Genomic DNA, 17,602 nt, shown 5'->3' on the forward strand with positions numbered 1-17,602 from the left:
GCTGATTTACAAACTGACTGCTGGGCCTGGGTCTTTCTTGTGCAGCAGCCCATTTTCAACCACTTATCCAAAAGAAATTGCAAACCCTATGTCTTCAGTATCACTGCACTTTCTTAAGAACAAATACTTCAGTCTATTACTCAGGAGAAAGTTTCTCTGCAAACTCTGTAAGTGACCATGGGAAAACAATGCCTTTCTTTCTTTCTTTCTAGGAGGAGAGAGGGAAATGAGCCATCACATCTCAAAACATCATTTGGGAGATCAGATAAGTACTTGGAGACTAAAAACTTGGAGTTCCAGTTTTGAATTTAAAATTTAGAAGTAAATTTTCCTAAACTTGCAAGACTTTTTTATTTCATTTCTCAACTTTTACTCCCAAAGAGGAAGAGACAAGATAGAACTGTTGAACTGAAAAGTTGAAAGGAATTAGTTTTCTTTGCTGCTACAGTACATGAAAGTAAAAAGCAACAAGTTGGAGGGGAACGGGGGGGTCATAGATCATTGTCCTATTACAACAAAACACAGAAACTTGAGTGCATATTGTCACGGCCAAAGAGATGTGTGTTTGTTTGATCCGGACACTGCCGTTCATCACTTCTCTTCTTTGGGTTCTCTCCTTTGACACTGTTCTCCTCACTTGCTGATCTGTCATAGGCTAAAACAAAACAGAGGTGTGAAAAAATATCAGTCGACCCTCAAAGCAGTGAGCATAGCTATTCCACAGGGGGCATGATGCCACAACTATTGATAGTCCTTCCCAGGATTTCATAGTGTCCTGGGAGAGAGAACTCTTTCATAGCCAAGGTTGTTGGGCCCCATCTATGGTAATTCTATTGGGTGGATTTGATATCTTGTTAATGCAATATGTTTCTCTTGGCAAGGTCTCCATCATCTCATTTGTCAAGTCTTAATTTAATGAAAAGCACCACATTTCAAGATATAAACAGGCTGGCTAACTAACCTGTCTGTAAGGAAGGATAGGAGTTGCGTGGGATGAGGAAGAAGCTGGAATGACCCTGGAGATTGAACAAGGAGGTAGGGAGTCAGACTGAAGGAAAAGATCCAAGAAGTCAGGGAGGAGTTCTTAACCTGGAGTCTTTAAACTTGTATTTTTGTTTTGTTTTGTTTACTATTTTGAAATTTGTATTTCCGCATAATTGGTTTCCTTTCAAATCCCTAAGCATTTTAATTTATTCATTTAAAAACATTATTCTCACCCGATTGGCAAAAGGGTCCATTCCCCTCAAAAGGTTAAGAAGCTTTGATCTAATCTGAGGTTACTGTGTGGGTTTTCTTTTACAGTTTCCATTAGAAAGGCTAATTTGTGGAATTTTAAATTGATGACATTTCTATTTATTGCTACACAGTTGATACTATGAACACAGAGGCTATCTTATTTCAGAAGTTTGGGGAAAGTTCATAACTTAAAAACGGACATATGTGTATATGTTTATGTATGTATATTTATGTGTATACACACACACACACACACACACACACTCACCCATGCTAATAAGTATGATGCTCAAGAGTAGCTAGGTTGCACAGTGGTTAGAGTGCTGGACCTGAAGTCAGGAAGACTCATCTTCATGAGTTCTAATCTAGCCTCGGACACTTACTAGCTTTGGGACCCAGGGCAAGTCACTTCCTGATTGCCTCAGTTTCCTCATTTATAAAATGAGCTGAAGAAGGAAATGGCAAACCACTCCTATAGCTTTGCTAAGAAAACACCATGAGGTCACAAAGAGTCAGACACAACTGAAACAAGTGAACAAAACATAAGAGAATATGTTACTGCAAAGAAGAGATATAAGCATAATGCTTTGAGAAATTTGGGTAAAGAGCTGACTTTGAGCTGGGGGTGGTGTGTGTCAAGGAGAAGGTAGCACCTGACATAAGCTCTGAAGTGAGGAAGAACTTCAACAGGTGAAAATGCTGCTTCCTCTGCTCCCCTAAATTCCACTCCTCAGGCACAGTCTGAGCAAAAGCTCAGGAAGAGGGAGAGAGCAGACTAACAGTAGGACAAATGACAGTAGTTCATTTTGGTTTCAACATAAATTATATGAAGTGTGTGTTTGAGACAAAGCTAGAGTCAGATTGAAGAGGGACATCAATGCAAAGATTGACAGTTCATACTTTATTTAGTAGGTAAAGGGTAGCCATTGAAAGTTTTTGAGGAGAAGAGTTATCCAATCAGAGAGGATTAGGAAGGATGGATTGAATGGAGAGGGAATAGAATGGAAGGCAGGAGATCTGCTTAGAAATCTGGAGGCAGCTGAGGGGTGCAGTGTCTGGAGAATATAGTAAGAGCGTCCTTGTCGTTTGTCCTTCATTCTCAAAGAGGACTGTGGCATCAGGAAGGTGATGCCATGACTTGCCGCTAGTTAATTGGATTTAAGTGAGGGAAGTGTGCAAAGTTACCAGCCTGACTTACTCTTCTGGAGCCATCTGCATCCAGTAGCCAGATATAGATCAGGATGCCTGGAGATGGCCCCCAAGAAGAACTTCCTTACTTAGAGTAAAGAAGATGACTTCTGATTCTGCCTCAGACACTTACTAGCTGTGTGACCCTGGGCAAGTCATTTAACCTCTCTGAGCCTCAGTTTCCTCAGTTGTAAAACTGAGGTGGTAACACATCTACCTCCTAGTGTTGTTGTGAGGATCAAATGAGTTAACATATGTGAAGCCCTTTGCAAATCTTCAAGCACAAATGCAAAGTCTTGATAGCCCCAAATTTAAGAAAGCTGCAGTGAGAGAAGAAAGAATACCATTTCCAGAGATTTTATGAAGATGGAAACAACAGAACTTGGCGAATGGAAGTGTGATTACGTGTGGTATGAGGGAAGGATCAGAGAGGGTTCCTATGTTCTGGGTTTGATTGGTGAGATCTAGAATGGTGATGTCATCTATGGAAATAAAGAAGCTGGAAGGGTAGACAATGAGTGTAGCTCATGAAGGGGCAGAGCTAAGCAGAGATGGACAACCAGCTGCCTCAAGCCTATACTCAGAGGGCCCTTTTACAGTTGTAGCCATAACCAATATGCTGACAGCATTATCACCATCATTCTATTATTAAGCAGAATCTTATGCCATTTAAAAGAGATAGGAAGGACTATGTGGATTTTTTTTAATCACAGCAAATAAAACACTGCAAAATACATCAGGAGGCAATTTTTCCTAGTGAGAAGACTGGCCTCATATTCCCCTGGCTTGTTAGTAACTCAATGCCAGACAAAGAGATTTGGCTTTCCTTATTTTACTTAACACCTCTCTGCTTTAGCTTTTGTTTTTGTTTGTTTTACATATGTAAAACTGGGATAACGGATGCTTACACTCTACCTCCTAGGAATATTGAAGTAGTAAAGGAGAGAACATATAGGATATTTGTCCCACAAAATCTTCGTGAGGACAAGGAAATTAGCTGCCCTTTATTTTCTCTCTTTGATCCCCCCCAAACCACGGGGGGTGCCTAAAACAAATAAGCAAAGGAATACATCAAGTGATAAGTACCTGGAGTGCTAAGGAAGGAAAAGAAACCAGTTTCCTTACAAACCAAGAGATTTACTCCTTTATTCACAAGTCCTGTTCTCCTAAAGCACTATAATTCCTTTATACCCAATAATGACAATCATTGTTCTGGTGAAATGTGTTAAAAAGTCTTTATTAAGTCAGTCAACAAGCATTTATTAAGTGCTTGAAGCTCAATGTTATTAGGGGCAGCTAGGTGTACAGTGGATAGAGCTCCAGCCCTGGAGCCAGGAGGACTTGAGTTCAAATCCAGCCTCAGACACTTGACACTTACTAGCTGTGTGACCCTGGGCAAGTCACTTAACCCTGATTGCCTTGCAAAAGAAAAAAGAAAAACTCACCATTATTAAACAGTTTCACAGATCTTTTGGTCTCCCCTTAACTCAAAGCTTTTCTTTCATCTTTTTATTCCACCTGGTTTCTCATGTTCTCAAACTTTGTTTGGAATCACGAATTTATGCCTCTGGTCTCTATAGTGCATTCTTTGCTAGCTGGGATACTTTTTTAGTAGTTCATTCATATCTTCAATATCACCTTCATTCTTGCATATTTTCTTCTGTAGCCTTCGCATTTCCATTAAAATTATTTTCCTCTTTCCCGGTTCCCTTCCTCAGAGAGAAAAACTGAGCTATACAGGATTTGAAATGGAGGGCAAGAATGTCACCCTGATGACAGGATGGAAAGCTAAGCCGACCAGAAAAATTCATCCATGATAATAACACATTTTAAGTTTTACAATGTGCTTCCCCCACAACAACCCTGGAAGATGAGTGTTGCAGATTTTATTATCATTATTCATAGGCGAGGAAACTGAGGTGTTGAGAGGTTAAGTTACATGTCCAAAGTCACACGGGAAATGAGTGTAAGAGCTACAATATGAGCCCAGGTCTCTCTGGGCTGCAGGTCTAGCATTCTTTCCATTGCAGCTCATTGCTTTTCTATTTCATCAATGCCAATAGACAAGACACATAGAACTTGGTTATGATAATGATGATGATGAAAAACAAGATCCTCTCCAGATTTCTAGACATAATTGTATGCAGAGGTCATCAGAGTTCTCAGTTTCACTTTCCAAAATGGCAGAAGAGTTTTGCTATTCTCTTGGGAGCAATTCTCATTCAGTTTGCTTAGCTTCCATAAACTCATGGTTCAGACCCCAAAGCACTAGTGATTAATTCAGTAAGCATTTAGGAGCCTGCTATAACCAAGGTACCATGTCAGTGAAGAGGATGCAAAGATAAAAGTGAAACTTTTGCCCTCCAGGACCTCTGAGGAAATACAACACATTGACAGAGAGGTAAATACAGACCATATAAAAAGAGAAACCCAAAGTTAGTTTATGGGGTGAGTAGATATGACAAGATAGCATCTCAGATGAGCCTCGAATGAAGGTTGAGGTTCCCAGTGGTGGAGGAGAAAAAAAAAACATCACAGGGAGGAAGAACAGCAGCCTATGCAAGGTCAGAGACATCCTATAATTTGTTCCTGGGATAGGGAGCCACTGAAATTTATTGAGTATGGGGGGTGGAGTAACATGGTCAGATCAGTACTTCAGAAAAATCATTTTGGCAAATAAATGGAGGATAGACTGGAATGGGGAGAGACTTGTGGCAAGCAAACCAACCAGGAGGCTATTACAATAGTCTAAGTCAAAGGGCCACACTTGAGGAGCTAGAAAGCCACATGTGGCCTGGAGGCCGCAGGTTACCTACCCGTGGCTAGGCATGAGGTGATGAGGGCCACCAGGGTGGTGGCAGTATTTGAGGAGAGAAGGGGGTGGATTTGAGAGAAACTGAAAAGGTGGTTAGACTTATTAGAATAAATCTAATCCTTTTCCATATTATAGCCTTTAAAAATATTTTAAGGTAGCTACCATGTTCCCCTAGAGTCTTCTGTTTTCCGAACTGATATATATCAGTTCTTTTAAATGTAATGGTCCTTTATCATGTTAGTTTCCATCTTCCATGCACTATCTGGTATATCCAAAAATATAATACCCATAATTGAATACATTGAGCTACTAATGACTACTCTTTATATCTGAGGATTCAACTCATTTAAGTATATATTATAAATAATCATGTTTATAATGTTAACATTTAAATTATAAATTATTCTGTAAGTTTAATAAATAATCTCATTTATAATATTACTTTAATTAAAATAATTGTTTGTAATCCCGTTTATTGGCAATCCCTCAGGTAAATAAGAAAAAAATATGCCCTTATTTTCGTGTCTTGGTTTCGAGACTGACTCAACATCAGTAGGCACTAACAGAATTGGCCAGTCAGTGCAGTGAGAATTTTATGTGAGGGTTCATGTAGATTCCTGGAATGTTAGAGTTGGAAGGGACCATGTAGTCCCTTTAAGAAGATATTTAGAAGAGATCATGCAGTCCTTTATTTTATTGATAATGAAATTGAAACTCAGAAAATGAAAATGACTTTCCTAAGGTCATACAGCTAATAAATAGAAGACTTCCTCAACTTACTATTAGAGTATCTCTATCAACTGTTGCCTTGTCCCACACAAGCTCACTTCTTATTTTCTCAACATGACCCATTTGTTCCATCCAAGACAGTCCAGTCTCTACTTCCTCCCAAACAAACTTATTACACATCCCTACTTTCACGACTTTGCTTATGAAGGTACTTTTTCCTCCATCACTTCTCTGGGGTAATTTTCCATTGTCACTACCTGCACTACAAGAAAAGGTGAGGGAGGACATGGAACACGGAGAAAAGGGGAGAAGGAACCATAAATCTGAGGGGTGAGTTCTTTGGAGAATACAAGGGGGGCCTCCACAAGAATATAAGGTTTATAAGAAGACCACTGACAGTTAGTCTAGCAACTAAGACCCTAGTGACTCACACAACTCCTTTCAGAAATATCCTTTCCCACAAAAGTTCTACTTCTCTGTCTTACACTGGAATAGAGGTCACCCTTGGATCTTGAAGGTTATGCCAGAGAGTTCAAGATTTCCTCTTCTGGAAGGGCTTTGAATATGACTTTAGCAACAGACTGGACAAGTTCTCTGTCTGCTGTCTTGAGATCATCCTCACTAAGGCTGGAAAAGGTTCATTACTTTTCTGTATTAGATAAGACGAAACTTCCCTTATCTTCTATTAAATGCTAAGTTATTTGGCCATGAAGACCTATGAAACATAAAAATATCCTGGTGTTTCAGACAAGAAGTAACTCCCTGGAACAAAGGTATAGAGTTGGGAATGAGTGAAAAGATATATGGGAAGGAGAGACAATCTTGGTTAGCTAAAGTGTTGGGGGAAAAATCAGATAAGATTGCAGAGTTATATGGAGCAAGGAGGCAGTTGATGGAGACACTCCAATTGCCCATTAAACAACTCTGTTACTTACTAGCTGTAGGGCCTTACACAAGCCATTTTAATTTCTCTGAGCCTCAGTTTCCTCTTTTATAACAAGGGGAAGCTTGTCTAGTCTTAACCCTTTTTGTATCATGGACCCCTTTGGCAGTCTGGTAAAGACTTCAAATCCTTTCTCGGAATAATGTTTTTTTTTAATTAATTAATTTCTTTTTAGTTTTCAACATTCATTTCCATAAGCTTTTGTTTTAAATTTTTTTCCCCTTCCTCCCTGTCTCCCTCCCTGAGATGGTGTGCAATCTGATATAGGCTTTATATATACATTCCTATTAAACATATTTTCACATTAGTGGTGTTGTAAAGAAGAATTAGAACCAATAGGAGGAACCACAAGAAAGAAGAAACAACAAAACAAAACAAAAGGGCAAAAAAGAGCAAATAGTATGCTTTGATCTGCATTCAGACTCCATAGTTCTTTCTCTGGATGTGGATAGCATTTTCCATCATGAGACTTTTGGAGATGTCTTAGGTCAGAATAATGTTTTTTTAAAGCTCAAAATAAAATACATAGAATTACCAAGGAAAACAAAAGTATACTCAAAGTATTTTTTTTAAATGAGTTCACAGACTCCAGGTGGAGAACCTCTGGGTAACAGATCTTAAACTACAATATTCCATGAAAGTTTTATGAATCCAGACATAAGATCATAGAATTATAGATATAGATCTGGACAGGACTTTGTGTGCTTCTCTGGTGATTATGGAGGCATGGTGAGAAAGGGAGCAGAGAATTCCAAGAGAAGATGACTGTCCTATACTTACTTACATCCTTTCATTTCATGTATAAATCATTTATAGACCCAATTAGAGGGTAAGTTCCTCAAAGACAAAAGATTCTTCTTTTATGATTTCCCTAATATGTAACACAGTGCTTTGTCCACAAGAGGTTCTCAGGAAAAATGCTCGTTGAATTAAAGACCAGCCAGGAATGAAGCAACCTAATAATTGGACCATAGTCATCAACAGAACAAGATGTGTTCTAGTTTGCTCTTGGTATTTTAATGATGGTCATAAATGACTAACCTTGGATGCTAACTTTAATGGACTAAGGGTTCTTTTCATCACTGAGGGTGATTCATCATATAGGAAGAAATCCTTCATCCATTCCAAGATTTTTCTTCTTTCCAAGTGAATAAACCCACTTTAGGAAAACCAGGGGTTAAATCTTGCACCATTCATGGAAACCCTAAGGTTTTTCAGCTAGGGTAGCAAGATTAGGAAAACTTGATGGGAACCCTTATAGAGGCACCAAAAAGACTGATGAGAGGCCTTTGATGAGAGGACCAGTGCCCCAGAATTCCTCTAGTAATCTGGCTCCAAAACCATTCAACCCTGGCTAATTGGACAAGTCAGAGAAGGGGCCACTCTATCAGTCAACTCAAGAAGCAAGTAGCAGGAACCTTAGATAGTAAGTGATCGTTAAGCCCAATGAGGACTCATGGGGGGAGAGGAGGTATGCATGTTGTGGGAAAAGATCATCATGGGGAACTGCAAGAGGAGAGAGGATTTGAGAAGAACAGTTCAGGAAAATATTATGCAGCCAAGAAACCCCAAACTGACAAGAAAAAAAGAGACAGATACAGACAGATGTACCCCAAAACATGAGCATCATTTAAGAGGAAGATTGCAATTCAAAAAATATGTCATAAAAACAATTAGGATTAAGTTTAAGAAATTTCACAAGCAAAGTTAACCCACCATAAACTCAGATAGAGGACGGCACTGCCTGTGATTTATAAAGAGCAAATTTTATCCAGAAGGGAGTCCACAGAGGCCTTCCTACAACTCTCTCCCCAAGTCAGACTGGAACCCATTATTATAATAGCTCAGAGAATAAGTTAAGTAGACAAGTTGAAGTTTTTAAAAATACATTAACATGGAGCCTGATGGTCTGCCAAAAGAGCCTGCCAATATAGACAGCTGGAGGACTGATTTTTCAGTCAATCCTGAAAGGTGGCGGCTTGAATCTCTGAGTCAGCATGCTGACTTATCTACAACCCAATACTCCTGTTTAATTTTACAGGGTGACCTCATGAAGCGATACATCCAAGGACCAGATTCTTAATTCACTGAACAAAATGGCGCATGTTTGAAGTGCAGATGGGGCAGCATTTGCTCAGTCCATGTATATGCTTGCAGAGCTTACCTACAGAGTTCAGTGGGATTTCATGGGAGCTCAGATAATGCCTTTGTTTCCATTGTAAGTGAATAAGGGAAGGGGGGTGGCAGCATACCTTCAACTGACATAGAAAGAAGCAACCAAATACCTCTCTGTACCAGTTGCAGCCTTGGGTGCTGCCAGAGTATGAAGGCATTTGTTAGGAATGATGGTACTCAGAGTAACAGAGAAACAGTAGAAAACTCTATCTTGACTCTGCGGAGGGCCTACCCATGGAGAAGGAAGGAACCAAGGGATTATCATAATCTTGGCTTCCAGGTAACAACTGACTAATCAGGGCTATAACTAAGACAAGGTGACCAGGGTTTTGCCCCAGGGGGGAAAGTTGTTCAGTCATTTTCAGTCAGGTCCAACTCTTCATGACCCTATTTGGGGTTTTCTTGGCAAAGATACTGGAGTGCTTTACCATTTCCTTCTCCAGCCCATTTTACAAAGGAGGAAACTGAAGCAAACAGGTTAAGTGCCTTGCCCACGGTCGCATAGCTAGCAAGTGTCTGAGGCTGGATTTGAGCTCAGAAACTTGAGTCTTCCTGACCCCAGGCTCATTGCCCTATCCACTGCACCACTGAGGGTGCCAAAAGTACTTGCAGTGCAGAAGTAGATTTCAGTAACTAGTTAGTAAGATAAATTAATTAAACCAGGTGGTCTGTGGCTTTCCCCTGGCTGCTATTATACCTCAAGTGATCTTCTACCCAGTATCCTGACTTGGAAAGTCAATTTGTGGGCACATGTTGTATTTATTTCCTTGAGTGGCTTTTGCTGCCCAGGAAGCAAAAATTACTCATTACAACTCTGCTGCTAAGGTTGCTAGCAGGTTTGATTAATGAGATGAGTCTTCACTCACTCCCCAGTGGCCTTGAGATAGGGCTGGAGGCAGATCTCTGATGGTAGCAAGATCCACAGCCTAATCTTAGTAGTCCTTATCAGCTTGCCCCCCCCAGATGAGGCGGCTAGGTGGTGCAATGGACAGAGCAGTGGGCTTGGAATTAGGAAGATTCATCTTCATGAGTTCAAATACGGCCTTAAACATTAACTAGCTGGGAGTGACCCTGGGGCAAGTCACTTATCCCTGTTTGCTTTAGTTTCTCATCAGTAAAATGGGCTGGAAAAGGAAATGGCAAACCATTCTAGTATCTTTGCTAAGGAAACCTCAAAGGGGATCACCAAGAGTTGGACATAACTAAAATGACTTGACAACAATAAAATCAGTGTGAGCTCTTATTCTCAACATATTTTTTGGGGGGGATTTTATTTATTTCTTATTTGCAGCTTCTTGCCAAGAATGAGGCTCTCTGCAATGAGAGTCAAGGTGAGATGACTATAAATGAGTCCCCACCCCAAGCAGAGGGTGACTCCCATGTTCTGAACTGGCAAATTTTGCACATTCCATCCTAAGCAGTATACAATAGCAATGGTAGGGAATGAAAAGTTCCTAGTGGACACATTGCAGAGGTGTCAGAAGAGGGCAGAAAGCACGAGCCGATGAAACACTCAGAGCCAAGAGCAAGGCTAGATTCCATCACCAGTCACATCTGTCTACTGCAGGCCAAGTTTAATGGAAATGCCAGGATCTTAGCATCTCTGATTCAGCCATTTTTCAGTGTTCCATTTGAATGTAAGCTCCTTCAAGGTACGAATTGTTTCCAAATCTTTGTTTCTGCATCCTCATAATCTAGAACCATGTCTGACACATAAATGATGCTTAATAAAAGCTTGTTAAATTGAATTGAATTCTATTTCTGGGAGGAAAGTAGAGGGGGGGAAACAATCTGAACAACTGTGATTTTTCAATGGAAATGGGGAGGGAACAAACATTTATTAAGCTCCTACTATGTTCTAGGCATTGTGCTAGCTGCTTTTCACAAATATTATCTCATTTGATCCTCATAACCACCCACAGAGGGTAAGCGTTATTATTAACCTTATTTTACAATTAAGGAAACTGAGGCAGACAGAAGTTAAATAACTTATCCAGGGTCCCACAGCTAGTAAGTGTTCCTGACCCTATCCAGGCACACATCTTAAGGGACTCAGATCTCCTGACTCCAGAGAATGGAAAAAAAAGGCACCTGGGATACAGAAAATAGCCCTGAGATGAAAGAATATATTTCAATTCTTGCAGAATAGGACTGAGAATACAGATTTAAGAGACCTGGCTAAGCCAGGAAAACCCAAGACTTCTTAAGGTAAGGTCTCCTTTTTCCCTATTGATTGATTCCCTATCATACTTCCCACAAGAGCTTCTGTTCCAAACTTCTCCTCTCTTTCAGCTACCATCATTAGCCCTGCCTTCTCCCTCTCAGAAAATGGCTGCCATCTGCTGAGACTTCCCTGTTCTCTCCCATTTATTAGCCTCTTTTAAAATGCAATCTGTCCTCCTTTTACCAGAGCCATTTGTTGTATGTGATTTGACATTGAGTTCACAAGATTTTGACACATGCTTTAATTTTGCATCAGGAAGCTACTCATGTATCACACTGGACACTAGGTACAACTTGGACAAATAATTCAACAATTATTTATTAAGCATCTATGATGGTTTGTAAAGATGGCTAGATGGTGAAGTAAATAGAGTGCTGGGCCTGAAGTCAGGAAGACTCATCTTTGTGAGTTCAAATCTGGCCTCAGACACTTACTAGCTGTGTGACCCTGGACAAGTCACTTAATCTGTTTGCCTCAGTTTCCTTATGTGTAAAATGAGCTGGAGAAGGAAATGGCAAATTACTCCAGTGTCTCTGCCAAGAAAACCCCAAATGGGTTCATGAAGAGTCATACACAACTGAAAATGACTCAACAATTAAATCCACTCTGAGTAGTGTTCTTAACCAGTTTTGAGCTCCTCTCTTCCATGTAACAGGGTTATTTCTGTTACTGCCAATAACTGTTGACTCCCGTCTCACATCGTTGACCATAATGGCTGTGGCAAAGGCACTATTATGCACTGGAAGAAGTCCCAAGACATCTGGCTAGGATCAGGAAGAGTTGGACATGACGGAAATAAGTGAACAACAACAAATGGTTTGTAAATAATGGATAGGAGTTTGTGGAGAGTTGACCTGTGAGGTCCCCTCCCCAGATCTACATCTATAAATGTGCTAAGTGCTGGAGGAATCTGAACTTTGGATAAAACATGGTTAGATCTCATGGAGCTTATAATCTAGCAGAGGGCTAGACGTAAACATGAAAAGCTATAATGCACAGCATACATGCTAAGTGCATTAGAGAGTTAGAAAGTGGAGGTGAGGGACATCCAAGTCTAGGAGCAAGATGACTAGAGACGAGATGGGGGAGGGGGGCGGAATGAAGCATGGCTGGAGCAGCTGGCCTGAGATAGATCACCACACTCACCAGTCAGGACCTCAGTGGCCCCAGCATGACAGTCTGAAACTGAAAGAATGAAATCTTCTCTGGGACAGGAGGCAAGGCAATTAATGAGAAGATGGTGGGGAGCTCTAATGAGTGAGGTGCGGTGTAATGGATACACTCACATGAAAGAGCAATTCACCACTAAAATTCAGAACTGCTTTGGGTTTTAAGGTAGTTGGTCCTATGCCAGGTCACCTACTCGGGGGGAGAGAATTATTATCACTTATTAAGCTTATATTACGCGCCAGGCATTGTGCTAAATAATTTCACAAATATGATTTTACTTGATGCTCACTGGGAGATAGATGTTATTATTATTCCCACTTTATAGTTGTTCAGTTGTTTTTCAGTCATGTCCAACTCTTTTCAACCCCATTTGGGGTTTTCTTGGCAGAGATACTGGAATGGTTTACTATTTTTTTTTCTCCAGCTCATTTTACAGATGAGGAAACTGAAACAAATAGAATTTGGTGACTTGCTCAGGGTCACACAGCTAGTAAGTATTTGAAGCTGGATTTGAATTCAGTTCTTCCTGACTCCAGGCCCAGCATTCTAACTAGTTCACCATTTAGCTGCCTGCTACTAGTGGAAAAAAGAAAACAGAGGACAGAACTTGGGATTCTGCAAGCATGAGAATTTCACCATAGTGTCCCTCCTACTATTCCAACATATGATCTCTACTACCATAGATATATACATGAGGGGATGCCAAAGCCTCTAGTGAGTTTCCAATATAATTGCAGTGTGGACTTTGCTTTGTCTTACAGTCTTGGAGTTCAGATCATTTTTATTTAACGTGTAAAATGTATCAGCATAACCATTGTGAGGAACTGCTGCTGCTACTTCTGTTTAGCATCAGAAAAGGGATTTTGTTGTTGGTATTTCCAAACAAAATGGCACCAGACAAGCTATTTATAAATGTTTATAAACGCACACAGGGCAGAAGATGAGCTCCAAATCACCTGAGGCCCTAGAAGGATGAACAAGTACAACCTCAAGGACTATAGAATCTGAGAGGTTGTCTAGTTAAAAAAAAGGATATTCTCTATAGCATCCTCAAAATGTGGTTGTCTAACCTCTCCTTGGAAACTTCCAATGGGGGGGACAGCCTATCCCTCTTATGGATAACTCTCACTATTGGGAAGTTTTTCCTTATGTCAAATTTAAATCTGCTACTCTACCATTTTCACTCATTGCTCCTAATTCCGCCCCTGGGGTCAAGCATAACAAATATATAATAGCTAACATTTATATGGTGCTTTAAGGTTTTGCTCTGTGACTCTGTCTGTCTCTTCTTATTAAATTCCCACAGAAACCCTTTGAGATCTGGAGTTGCTATTATCCCCATTTAAAAGATTAGGAAGGGGCAGCTAGGTGGCGCAGTGGATAGAGCACCAGCCCTGGAGTCGGGAGGACCTGAGTTCAAATCCGATCTCAGACACTCCCTAGCTGTGTGACCCTGGGCAAGTCACTTAACTCCAATTGCCTCATATTAAAAAAAAAAAGAAAGAAAGAAAAGAAAAGATTAGGAAACAGGTGGAAAGGAGTAAAGTGACTTTCCCAGGGTCCTGTGATTAGTAAATATCTGAGGCAGAATTTGAATTCAGATATTCCTGACTTCAGGTACAGAACATTATCCACTGTGCCACCCAGCTGCCTAATAAATGCTTCCTTCCATTTGTCCTTCCCTCCCTCCTTTCTTTCCTTCCTTCTTCCCTCCCTTCCTCTTTTCTGTCCTTCCTTCTTTCCTTCCTTTCTTCTTTCTTTCTTCCTTCCTTCATTCCTTTTTTCCTTCCTTCCTGTTTGAAGACAGTTATCATGTCCCACTTCCCTCAGTCTTCTTTTCTTTTTGCTTATCATCCCCACTTCTACTTCAGGTGACACATGATCTGAGTCTGGACTTGAACTCAAGTCCTCTTTTCCTAAGCCTGGTGTTCTTTCCACTGTATCTTAAAAGGAAAAATCTCTCCTTTTGAGGGCCTTGGATACATTTTTGATTTCTGACCAAAATTACTATGAATACAGATATTTTCTCCAATAGCTTGGCTGGTGTCACTCTTCTCTGGTCCTAGAAATTCTCTCGTTTCATCTCCTCTGCCCAGATTTTGGCCAATGCTCTCTAAAGACTGTCTCTTATTCCTCCGCTTTTAATGAACCGTAATAGATTCCCCAGACTCCCCATCTTTTTCTCCTCTGCCTTTGATTTCTTAACAAACATCCTTTGGTTCTATGCAGATCTGCTCACAGAATGACACTATCCACCTTGACCTCACTGGGGCAACTGGTCTATCACATTTCCCTTCAGATATCAAACCTCTAGTGCTAGAATGGATTTCAGACACCATCTGGTCCAACTGCCTCATTTTTCAGATGAGGAAACTGAGGCCATAAAAGTAACCTTGTGCAAGCTTCTTAATAATAGAGATTATTTATATATATATATTCCTAGTGCCTGACACATAGCAGACATTTAATAAATGCTTAGTGATTGATTGCTCAAGGTCACACACCACATAGAGGGACTCACAACAAATACGTATCACCAGCTTTCTCTCTGTTTCATTCTCTTCCACCATCCTTAGGGACTCTAGTAGTCATACTGATGGCTGATAGTATGACCTCTCAGTTCCTAAGCTTCTTCAACAACCCACACTTTCTTCTTCACCTCATTTCAGCCCCACATGCACATGGGTCAGTCACTATTAGACCTCACCATCTCCTGGAATTAATTAAAACAACTCCAAGAGATGCTCATCAAAAGCCTGGTGATCTCCCCCTTTTCTCTCCATTCCCTTCACTTCCCCAGGCATTGACAATGATTAAGAGGAGAACTCAGGAAAGATGGGAGAACACTTAATTCTCCCCTGGGCAAGGGGGAGAATTGAGACCATCCAGCTCACCACTGGGGCAAGGGACATTGTAATGTTATTTTTAAGTTTTGTATGACAGCATAAGATCCGGAGGGAATAAAAGTGAGGAGGGCTTATATTCACTTAACAGCTGGGGTGGTGTTTGTCAAGGAGAATCATGTAGGTTCATTGAGTCAGGTGACTTTCATTTTGTGAGTAGGTGGTGAGTGAATATAGTTTTATAAGGATGTATTTGGAAGGGTCCAAGTGTCCTTTCTGGAAAAGGAAATGGCAAACCACTGCAGTATCTTTCCCAGGAAAACCCCAAATGGGGTGATGAAGAGTCAGACATGACTGAACAACAAAGAGTCCTTTCAGTATAAGAATCAGAGCCCTCCTTTGGACCTACGTCTAGCATAGCATCGTCATGTTTACCATTTCAGGAAAGGTGACAGACCTCACACCAGGAGAAGTAGAAAAACAGTCATGAAAAACATTCATTTGCTGATGAATCAGATCCCAAGTAGCCCTAGCTCTTGCTAAGGGCTATGTGTCTCACCTGATGAGTTCCCATTCTCTCTCTCTCTCTCTCTCTCTCTCTCTCTCTCTCTCTCTCTCTCTCTCTCTCTCTCTCTCTCTCTCTCTCTCTCTCTCTCTCTCTCTCTCTCTCTCTCTCTCTCTCTCTCTCTCTCTCTTCTCCCTCCCCCAGGATCTGTAAATTTGAATCAGCTGGTTTTCCTGAAGTGGAATAAAGTACCAGGAATATTTTGAGAGAAATCCTTGGTGTACTCACCATATGCTACATCAATGTTGGGGAGCAGATGCTGACTGTCTTCATACCTCCCAACAGCAACAGTCTGGCTGTCTTGAATTCCCAGAGCATTTGCTTCTTCTACAAAAAAAGCAAATGTAAAGAAACAAGTGACAATGTATACAACCTTTCTGTCTACAGCGAGGGATTCTGAAATAGTTGCCTGAAAAGTTGAGGTGGAAGGCTTTTCTTTGGCTCCCTGTAAACATAAGAACCCTTCCACTCTAGAACTGTCCTTCAGTTCAATTTCTTATAAGCCTTCAGGGGTGGCAAACCTGAGGCCACATGTGGCCTTCTAGGTCCTCAAGTGTGACCCTTTGACTGAATCCAAACTTCACAGAACAAATCCCCTTTAATAAAAGGATTTATTCTGTATAACTTGGACTCAGTCAAAAGGTTGCACCCGAGGACCTAGAAGGCCACATGTAGCCTTGAGACCACAGGTTCCCACACCCCTGGTTGCATATGGAGGGGTTGTTACTTTGGGGGTTGGATAAAAATACTTAATTTTAAAATGCTTAAAATTCCAAGACAGGAGATATTTAAAAGCACCTACTCGGGAGAATGAAGAGGGGAATGCTGTGGGTAATAAAACATGAGCCCTACTGTGTACCTTGACTATCTGCTTCTCCTTTCCCTCTATCTACCTTTTAGGCACAACCCACTGGCCATGCCCATGGGAGAAAAGGAATGGGGAGGGAATGCTGGAATTTTCTCTCTTCCTCAGCTTGGCAGCAGCCTAAGAAAAGGTGAGACTACTAAGGACGGGGGTCATAGCCACCTCTTTAGCAGTCACTCCTAGCTTTGGGGATCCAGAGCTGTAGGAGCTCCAAGAGGCTCATCGATGAATCATAGGAATGCTCATTTATACGGAGCTTTAAGGCCTATAAAGCACTTTATATGCGTCATCTCATACTGTCATCTCCATAACAACACTCTAAGGTAGTTGTTATTATCGCCTCTGTTTTACAGATGGGGAAACTGAAGCTCAGAAAGAATGACTGGCCCAGGGCATCACAGCTATTTGAAGCAGGATTTAAATTTAAGGCATTCTGATGCCAAGTCTAGTGTGTTTGCCTCACACAGTAAAGGGAGCCTTGTATTGACTGATTCAAGATGTCCTGCTGATTCAGGAAGGGATTTCACTAGAGTACAAGAAAGGCTCACTGAAATGATTTCCTTAACATCATGTCACCTTCACTCCACCCCAAAGAAAAATTAATGCAAAGAACTAGAAAGGACTTGATGACTACAGATGAAAAGCCTACATCCTAGACAGTTCAAACAAAGAGAAATCACTGGAAAGGCTATTATTATGTTGTATATAATACCTTTTATGTCCTTCCTCCCCATATCCCTACTTTTAAGAGACTCTGCCTTGCTAAGTGAAAAGCAGCAATGACCATTAACCATTGTCTGTTTCCAGTGTTTCCTTCCCCCTACTCCCCATCTCGCCACCCAAGCCTTT

At 40.9% G+C, this 17,602-nt stretch overlaps 1 protein-coding gene across 1 annotated transcript in view; it reads right to left on the reverse strand.

The window, feature by feature from the left end:
• Positions 1–368: 368 nt before the first annotated feature.
• The window catches only part of LOC110196646 (guanylate cyclase soluble subunit beta-2-like), a 72,030-nt gene continuing 54,796 nt past the window's right edge, over positions 369–17,602 (reverse strand). Inside the window, exons 13-14 of the mRNA XM_078146589.1 lie at positions 16,117–16,212; positions 369–655 (exon numbers count right to left, since the gene is read on the reverse strand). Coding sequence (XP_078002715.1) covers positions 510–655; positions 16,117–16,212 — 242 coding nt within the window. The 3' untranslated portion in view covers positions 369–509. The remainder of the gene's footprint in view (positions 656–16,116; positions 16,213–17,602) is intronic.

This window comes from Phascolarctos cinereus, unplaced genomic scaffold, assembly GCF_003287225.1.
Source record: "Phascolarctos cinereus isolate Bilbo 61053 unplaced genomic scaffold, phaCin_HiC Scaffold_726;HRSCAF=1367, whole genome shotgun sequence".
In the NCBI taxonomy this organism is placed as follows: Eukaryota; Metazoa; Chordata; class Mammalia; order Diprotodontia; family Phascolarctidae; genus Phascolarctos; species Phascolarctos cinereus.